Consider the following 9,348-nt stretch of genomic DNA (forward strand, 5'->3'; position numbering starts at 1 on the left):
AACATAGACATACAGGTTCCTAACGCATAACATGATAAAAATAAATTTACTATTAGTTGGTCAATTAAATCTTCTAAAACTTAATTCCAAGAACTAAACGGAAGAAAGCTTTAGATGATTATTTACCTTTAACACCAGAAGTTTCAGACTTTCGAATATGAATAGACACTTGGTGATGGAACCTCTGGCGAACCATGTTAATACTCTTCTTTACGTTCTGAATCAGATCTAGAGGAAGATCAATATCGAACTCGAGTGTTAAGAATTGTATTGATGGCGAGTGTTCAAGAATTGCACAAGCCAGTGAAGATTCCAGAGCACCCCCTTTGAATTCTTCAAGTGTAAACGTATGAAAATGTTGCAAAGACACTTAACTTATGTAAAGAGTTGCTCCGTCTTTCCCGGGCGATTAGGGTTTCCCCGCGCCGCCATGGGAGACGGGAGTAGTATGGCTTCTCGGCCAATACCACGGCCGGAGAGCTCGGATCGGAGACCTTCCAAGTCTCCTGCTTCGCGGGACGGAGGGACTCCGCGTGGCGCACGACCGCGAGAGACCAGGATTGACCCTGGGAATATAAGTGCTTCCCCAGATCGGGAACGGGACCCCCTGCAGGAACATCCGGCGACACCCATGGCGGCGGCAGCAGGGGACAGTGGTGTGCCAATGTCTGGAGTTCGTGGGACGGGGAACGCTGACGATCTGAGGAGGAGTACGGATCGGGCTGCTTCTGATGATCCATCCGGTGGAGAGGAGGATGTGATCCTTGAAGAGGCTGATTGGGTCCGGCCGGTGGAAATTGAGGAGGACGACGAGGACGAAGCGGACCTCGACGCTACTATTGGGAGATGGACGGCGCTTGCGCGGTATGTGTCGCGCCGCCGGTACAGTGCCCGCACCATGTTTGACGAATTGGGGTCGGTTTGGCGGACGGAGCAGAAGATGACATACAAAGATCTCGGAGACAATCTGTTCCAGTTGGATTTTTACGGAGAAGCTGACTACAGATTCGTTATCAAAGGAGGAACCTGGCACCATCGCCATGATGCTGTGATCGTCGTTCCGTTTGGACGGGAGGAGTGTGCGGCGGAGGCTAGACCCCAAGCTTTCCCTGTATGGGTTAGGGTTTATGATCTTCCAAGGAAGCTGATGACAAGGAAGAGGGGTACGGCTTTGCTGGAGCAATTTGGAGAGATCCTGGAGGTTGACACGGATGACGGCGAGCAAGCTAGCGGCCCTTTTCTGCGAGTGCGACTGTGCTGGCCAATTAGGCAGCCTCTGGTGTACACGCTCCCTGTCTCCATGAAGGAGAAGGTGACTCGACACAACATCCGCTATGAGAGGGTTCCAAACTTCTGTTTCTTCTGTGGGCGCATAGGCCATGCTCGCAAGGAGTGCAAGCTCGAGGTTGTTCCTCACCCTGGCCGTCGATATGGACCTGAACTGCGAGTCTCGCCTTTCAAGAAGTTTGATGCTCGACGCTTTACGGTCAAAGGCAAGAAACCAGAGGCGGCTCGTAAACTATTTGATGATGAGGATGAAAGCAGCTTCGGAGGCGCGAGCCGGTCTTCCGTCCCGCACTCACCTGCCGTTTCTCGGGCTCATTCTCCGGAGCGCTCTCGGCGAAACTGGCGGGCTTCGCCGCCAACACATGAAGCAAAGGAGGATGACAGCGGTCAGGATCGTACGGCGATGGATCAGCCCATGCAGGAGGACCTTGCACGTGATCTCAAGGATAGACTGCGCGTCCATGTATCACCGGTGAAGAGCGCGCCTACACCGCATACGCATAATGCAATGGAGTCTGATCGAGCTGCTAGGATGCAGGAGGCCACGGGGAACCTCAAACGCACCTTTGATGGGGTGCGCGAGCTGCGGAAGCAGTGGGAAGAGAGGGCTGCCAAGCAAACTCCCATGCCATCAAATAACAAGGAAACAGAGGACCATACGGAGCAGGAACCATCGGTGAACTCACCTTTGGTTAAGCCGAAAGAATGTGTGCAGGAGGTTCCGTCTGATCACCACACGGAATCGAAGCGCTTCTGCGAGGTTACGGGCGTCAATTATAGGATTTACAAAAACCGCAAGGGCACGGTCAATCAACTTAAGATCCGTGAGCTCTTTGGGAACAAGGGTGCGGCTGAGCTTCGCGCAAACAGCCTGCTGGGGAAGAGGCTGGCGGACTTTGAGGCTCTTCATGCTCATGAGGAAGAGGAATCCAGTTTTGAGATCCTTCTTGGTCCCAAACGTATCAGAAGGGAGGAAGTATCAACAGCTAACAACTTAAACATGTCGGGTCCTCGTGGAGAGGCCCGACATGAGCAATGAGTATCTTAGGCTGGAACTGTCGGGGGGCGGGGCAATCCCCGACAGTTCAAGAGCTTGTCTGCCTTGTGCAGACGCATAACCCCAGTCTCGTTTTCTTATGCGAGACCAGACAACATCCTGATCGTGTACGGAACTTGAAATATCGCCTCGGCATGAAGGGTTGTTTTACTGTCAAAGGAGATGGATCGGGTGGAGGCTTGGCCCTCTTTCATTCAGAAGATATTGTGGTTGACTTACTGTCTTTCAGTCACCGGCATATTGATGTACATATCCAGGGAGGGCAGTTTGGAGCTAGGTGGAGAGGGACGTTTGTCTATGGCGAACCAAAACCGGCGGAGCGGCATCATATGTGGACACTGCTACGTCGGATCAAATCTGAATCCCCTGAGCCATGGATGTTACTTGGTGACTTCAATGAAGCGATGTGGCAGGCTGAGCACTTCTCAAACACGAAGAGGTCTGAACGTCAGATGACAGACTTCAGGAATGCGCTCTCTTTCTGTGATGTGCACGATTTGGGTTTCAGTGGAGTTCCCTGGACTTTCGATAATAAACAGAAGGGAGCACGTAATGTTAAGGTCAGACTTGATAGAGCGGTGGCGTCGCCGGCCTGGTCGTCAAGATTTCCAGAGGCTAGGGTGCAACACCTGGTATCCTCCCGGTCAGACCACTGTCCACTTAAGCTGTCTCTGTTCCAGGCCCGGGAGACACAACGGCAGCCTGTCATCAGGAGATATGAAATTATGTGGGAGCGCGAGCCGTCGCTCACGGCCACTGTTGAGGAAGCATGGTCTAGGCGAGTAGGGGTACGCGATTTGGGCGATATCTGCTCTTCGCTTCGTCATGTCATGGGATCCTTGTATGATTGGCGGAAACAACATTTCAAACCTGTGACTAAGGAGCTCGAACGCAAACGCAAGAGGTTGGAAGCTCTCATGGCTTTATCTGATGATGAGAGTGCACGTGCCAGACGACAGCTCCAGGGTGAGATGGATGAGTTGCTCTATAGGGAAGAATTAATGTGGCTGCAAAGGTCGCGAGTGGCTTGGCTGAGAGAGGGCGATAGGAATACCCGATTTTTTCACCGAAAGGCGTCTTGGCGTCGGAAGAAAAATAGAATCAGTAAGCTGCGGCGTGAGGATGGTTCTTGGACTGATGATCCAGAGGAAATGGGGGCCCAGGCGACGTCTTTTTTCCATCAGCTGTACACACAACAGGATGACGTTGACCCATCTGATCTCCTGGAGCTCTTCACACAGCATGTCACTGATGATATGAACGCTTCCTTGTGTGCCCCGTTCTCTGAACAGGAAATCAGCGACGCATTGTTCCAGATCGGCCCTTTGAAAGCACCGGGACCCGACGGTTTTCCCGCGCGGTTCCTTCAGCGAAATTGGGATATCCTCAAGGAGGACATAGTCAAGGCAGTGCAAGTTTTCTTCAGTTCTGGGGTTCTGCCGGAGGTAGTGAACGAAACGGCCATTGTTCTCATTCCAAAGAAGGACAACCCGGAGGAGCTCAAGGATTTCCGTCCTATAAGCTTATGCAATGTAGTGTTCAAAATTATCTCCAAATGTTTGGTTAATCGCCTCCGACCCCTTCTGCAGGACATCATATCTCCGATGCAGAGTGCGTTTATCCCAGGCAGGCTCATTTCTGATAACGCTTTCATGGCGTTCGAGTGTTTCCATGCAATACAAAGTAAGTCGACGGAGCGAGGGAATTTTTGTGCATACAAGCTGGATATGGCCAAGACCTATGACCGCGTGGATTGGCGCTATTTGGAGGGTGTAATGACGAAACTGGGCTTTCATAGCACATGGATACGGTGGATTATGCAATGTGTGACTACCGTGCGATATTCGGTTCGTCTCAATGGACATGCGTTGGACACCTTCACGCCTACACGGGGGCTACGCCAAGGCGATCCTCTATCCCCATATTTGTTTCTCCTCGTCGCTGATGGTCTATCTCGTCTGGTGCAGCGAGAGGTTGAGGTTGGCAGGTTAAAAGAACTAAGGATCTGCAGGCGTGCTCCTGGAATGTCGCATCTCCTCTTTGCGGACGATAGCCTCCTCTTCTTCGAGGGATCGGTTCAACAAGCCAGGGTGGTCAAGGGCATCCTCGATCGCTATGAGCAGGCTACGGGGCAGCTTGTCAGCCTGGGTAAGTGCTCAATTATGTACGGACGGCGAGTACCTGATCATGTGCAAGCTGAAATCAAACAACTGTTGCGTTATGACACCGAGAGTTTCGAGGAGAAATATCTGGGCCTCCCTGTACCTGAAGGCCAGATGCGGAAAGGGAAATTTAAATCCCTAAAGGAGCGTTTCCAAAAGAGGTTGAGTGATTGGGTGGAGAAATATCTGTCAAGCGGAGGCAAGGAAGTACTCATCAAAGCAATTCTGCAAGCCCTGCCAGTTTACGCGATGAGCGTTTTTCAGTTCCCGGCTGGCCTAATTGAAGAGCTGAACCAGATGATCCGGGACTTCCACTGGGGAGATGAACATGAGAGGAGGCGTATGCATTGGCTCTCGTGGGATAAACTAACGCAGGCCAAGCTAAATGGAGGCATGGGGTTTCGAGATTTCCGAGTTTATAACCAGGCCCTCCTAGCTCGACAGTCTTGGCGTTTGCTGCATTTCCCTGATAGTCCTTGCGCTCGACTTCTAAAAGCGAAATACTATCCTTCGGGCCACCTTCTCGACACTGCCTTTATCCAGGATGTGTCAGCAACTTGGAAGGGCGTGATGCATGGGCTGGAACTCTTGAAGCAGGGAGCTATTTGGCGCATTGGCTCAGGTACTATGGTGAAAATCTGGAGGGACAATTGGCTGCCCCGGGCAGATAATATGAAGCTGTCAGGTATGAGAGGAAGGTGCAGATTGAAATGGGTCTCCCAGCTGATTGATCCGGTGACACATACATGGGATGAAGGTGTTATCCGGCGATACTGCCTCCAACACGATGCGGATGTTATTTTGCAGATCAAGTTGCCTCAGCGGAGGATGGAGGATTTTGTGGCCTGGCTTCCTGAACCTACTGGTGTATTCTCTGTCCGCAGCGCATACCGCCTAGGCATGCAACCAAAGTCGCTCGAGCTTAGCAGGGGTCAAAGTAGCTCAGAGCCCAATGGGGAGCGTGGTATTTGGAATCTAGTTTGGAAGACGCCTGTACCACAGAAAATTCGCATCTTCGCTTGGCGACTGGCGACCGATTCCCTGGCAGTAACCTCGAGCTTGCATCGGCGCATACCCCGTGTCCTACCAACGTGCGCTGTTTGTGGAGTTGAAGATGAAGACGCGCATCATTGCATGGTCCGCTGCACGCTTGCCCGCGCGCTGCGCGATGGTATGCGAACGGTATGGCCACTCCCGCCGGAGACTGACTTCAGATACACGGGCAGCAGCTGGTTTCTTCTTATGCTGGATGGCGCCTCGAAGGATATGCGAGTTAAACTCCTCTTCCTGTTCTGGCGGACTTGGCACCATCGGAACAATGTCATCCATGGTGATGGTAAGGCCTCTATTGCTGCCTCAGTTCCCTTCCTACAGAGCTACGTTTCTTCATTGCATGCAGATGCTCCAGAGCCGGATAGGAAAGGAAAGGCCGCGATGTTTCCTTCGCACATCCCAGGCCATACAATGGCGACTGAAGAACCGTCCCAGTGGGCTGCTCCTGCGACGGGGTGGATCAAAGTTAACACTGATGCTGGGTGGATGGCATCCGATGCTACTGGAGGTATTGGGGTGGTGGTGCGTGACGAGAAGGGCGATGTTTTATACTCGGCATGGAAGACCTTGGCGTGCTGCGCCAGTGCGGAGGAGGCTGAAGTACTGGCCTGCCTCGAGGGCATTCGCTACTTGGCAGCTCACCCACAGCAGCGGGGAATTCTTGAAACTGATTGTGCCAGGGTTGTGGCCGTCCTCTCCTCGACAGATGAAGATCGATCGGCGCATTGGAGTCTCTTCCAGGAGGCCAGGGGTTTGATGAATATGCTTCTGGAGTTCAAAGTGGGCAAGGTAGCTAGGGTGAGTAATAGAGTGGCTCATGAGTTAGCACAATTAGGCAAGCGTGAGTGTGGTGTGTTGCATGGGGCGGTCCCTCCCTGCGTGTTGGGTCCGCTTCTGCGTGATTGTAATAACAATGTTGCCTAATTAATAAAGCTCACCCAGTTTCAAAAAAAAAAAAAAGAAAATGTTGCAAGCAACCAGGAACTCCAAGCCTCTGTGACCAATCTTGAGAAGAAGAGAGTGAATCCTCTATCCGAGATGAATTATCAATTCTCTGTAAGAAATATTATTTTTTCTGTGAGACAAGACAACATATTGCACAAATTGATAGTGTCCAACTAGATTTACATTTTGGGTCGGAGGTAGTACATTGTTCAGAACAAATGAGTAACTGTAGGTACTACCTAAGTTCAAAACAGTGCAGTTAAATACGCTACCAGTATGCACAAGCAGTCTTACAAAGTTACAGTCCATGTGATCTAGCTAAAACTTAGGATTCCCAGCACAGGATAGTTGGGGTGGGTAGAAACTAGGCCCAATAGCTTTCGATCGAACTAATTTTCTTTCCCGTCTGAAGGGATTGGCTGTAATAACCACACTAACCTAAATTTTATAACCCCAGCACACAAGCAAGTAGCCTTTACTTGCTTTAACCGTTGACTCAAGCACTCACTAAAGTTCATCTATTAAGCAAATATATTGAGCTTACACAGCTGCTTTCTAAGCTAGGCCAAAGAGGCTCTTTAACTACCCGTAGGAGCCTCTTTGGTATTCAGCTGAATATCCTATGGATATGAAACCCTATAGCAACACAAGATGCTGTGAAGGCTGATGTCACCCACTTTTGCTGTTATACCCTGTATTTTTCCTGCACATGTATAAGGAACTATACAGCCTGATTCTAGCTAATTCACCTATCACATGTTTTGCTCTCATTCTCAACTTGTCAACAAGCGCAAAATCTTACAAGAAGTGCAACACCACATGTTGATAACAATTCGAGGGAGCAAGTTGCTGCTAAATCTTGAATCATTTGTTTTAGTCAGCACAAGTTCAGCTGGACATTGTATGCTAACCATAAGATCAACCACAAAACTAGACAGAGTATCAGATGTGATTAATTGGTCTCTTTGTAACAGAGATTTACAACTGTTTTCACCACATATAGATTGTAAAAGGGCAGCTTTAATGTTCTAGTAGTCCAAGAAAAAGATAACTATGATACATGTAGCCCTGCTCTCTCTCTCTCTCTCTCTCACGACTTAGCACACAAGAGAAACAAGAACAAAGATGAACACGATGGGTTTTGCCTGCGTTCAACCTCGCAGTTTTTCTGCTTGTCTTTCCTTCCTTTTATTATGCAAAGGGAACGATCGTGTCTGGTACCACGATCCCCATTTTCCGAACGTGCCATCCCACGCTCAGGAGACCAAGTATACAGTGCAGGATCGGGTCTACTACCTATCTGAAAGATCCTAGGAAATAGCTGATCCTAACTGAATTTAACTGACGAAAAAACAAAGACACTACTAAACTGACAATTATTCAGAGACACACTAGATTAACCAACAAACTCCTCCAAATCTAGCCCTTCACCTCAACGATGCCAATTCGATGGCGCAGCTCCTGGAACTGCACAAGACCAAGTGCCTTCGTCATGATGTCGGTCAATGTCTTTGTTGTCGACACACTGACGGATGAAATGATACCTGATCTCGATGTGCTTGCGTCGGTCATGGAAGACCGGATTCTTCATCAGCGCAATCGCTGACTTGTTGTCGACGCGTAGCTCTACCGCGCCGTGCTCGTGGCCAAGCAGCTCGCCGTGGAGCCGCCTGAGCCAAATTCCTTTGCAAGGCGCTGCGGTTGCAGCGACGTACTCCGCCTCGCAGGATGAGAGCGCGACGATCTTCTGCTTTGCGGACTGCCAGGAGATGGGACTGTCGCCGAGGAAGTAGAGAACTCCGCTCGTGCTCTTGCGATCGTCGACGTCGTCGGCCTAGTCTGCATCGCTGAACCCGGCAAGCTTGGCCTTCGTGCCCTGGCGTGCATAGGTGCACCCAAGGTCCTTCGTGCCGGCGATGTAGCGCAGTAGATGCTTCACCGCGCTCCAGTGTTCGCTCGTGGGCGCCTCCATGTATCTGCTCAGGTAGCCAACGGCGAAGCAAATGTCGAGGCGCGTGTGGACGAAGTAGCGGAGGCCCCCAACGATGTTGCGGTAGAGGGACGGATCAACTGCGTCTCCGCTCCCCTTCTTGGTCAGCTTCAGTCGGTGCTCCATGGGCGTGGAGACAGCGTTGCAGCTGGCCATGCCCATTTTGTCGAGCAGCTTGTCTGCGTAGGCAGATTGCTTCATCTTTATGCACCCAGGCTGTTGAATCACCTTGATCCCGAGGTAGTAGGACAACAGCCCCAGGTCGCTCATCCTGAAGAGCCCCATCATCTCCTTTTTAAACTCACCGATTGCCGTCGTCGACGCGCCGGTGACGATCATGTCATCGACATAGACCCCGAGCAGGAGCCGCTCACCACTCTTGCCGCGGGTGTACATCGCGTGCTCAGAGGTGCACTTGGCGGGGTCATAGACTCTGTACGCCTTTGTCCCGGGCTCGTACCCGATGAACACCATCGGGGTGCTCCTGTCATCGAGCTTGCGGAGGAAGGGGCGTGCAGACTTGACGTGCGCGACGCACCCGAGGAAGCGGAGGTGCTCGACAGAAGGCTTCTTCCTGTACCATGCCTCATATGATGTCTTGCCGTCGACGCTGCGACTGTAGGAGCGATTGAGCAGGTATACTACGTGGTCACCGCCTCGCCCCAGAAGAAGTTGGGAAGTTTCTTTGCCTTCATCATGCTCCGCGCCATGCCAACAACTGTCTGGTTGCGCCGCTCGACGACACTGTTCTGCTGTGCCGTGTACGGTGTTGTCAGGTGACGCCTGACGCCAGTGTTGGCGAAGTGCGCAGCGAGAGCGCTGGAGGTGAACTCACCACCACGGTCCGTGCGCAG

General features: G+C 51.4%; 1 protein-coding gene across 1 annotated transcript; it reads left to right on the plus strand.

Annotated features, from left to right (window-relative positions):
- The first annotated feature begins 2,748 nt into the window (after positions 1-2,748).
- On the plus strand, positions 2,749-8,236 carry LOC139831610 (uncharacterized). Its single transcript, XM_071820911.1, has 2 exons — positions 2,749-6,348; positions 8,129-8,236. Exons 1-2 carry the CDS (start codon positions 2,749-2,751, stop codon positions 8,234-8,236), a joined length of 3,708 nt encoding a protein of 1,235 aa, XP_071677012.1.
- The last annotated feature ends 1,112 nt before the right edge of the window (positions 8,237-9,348 follow it).

This window comes from Lolium perenne, chromosome 5, assembly GCF_019359855.2.
Source record: "Lolium perenne isolate Kyuss_39 chromosome 5, Kyuss_2.0, whole genome shotgun sequence".
NCBI classification, from domain to species: domain Eukaryota; kingdom Viridiplantae; phylum Streptophyta; class Magnoliopsida; order Poales; family Poaceae; genus Lolium; species Lolium perenne.

Excerpts from the sequence above, each read along its gene's own strand:
- LOC139831610 (XM_071820911.1), top strand. The coding sequence starts at position 2,749 with ATGTGGCAGGCTGAGCACTTCTCAAACACGAAGAGGTCTGAACGTCAG. Across the intron at positions 6,349-8,128 it reads TGGAGTTCAAAGTGGGCAAG|CTCTACCGCGCCGTGCTCGT; the intron begins GTAGCTAGGGTG and ends GTCGACGCGTAG.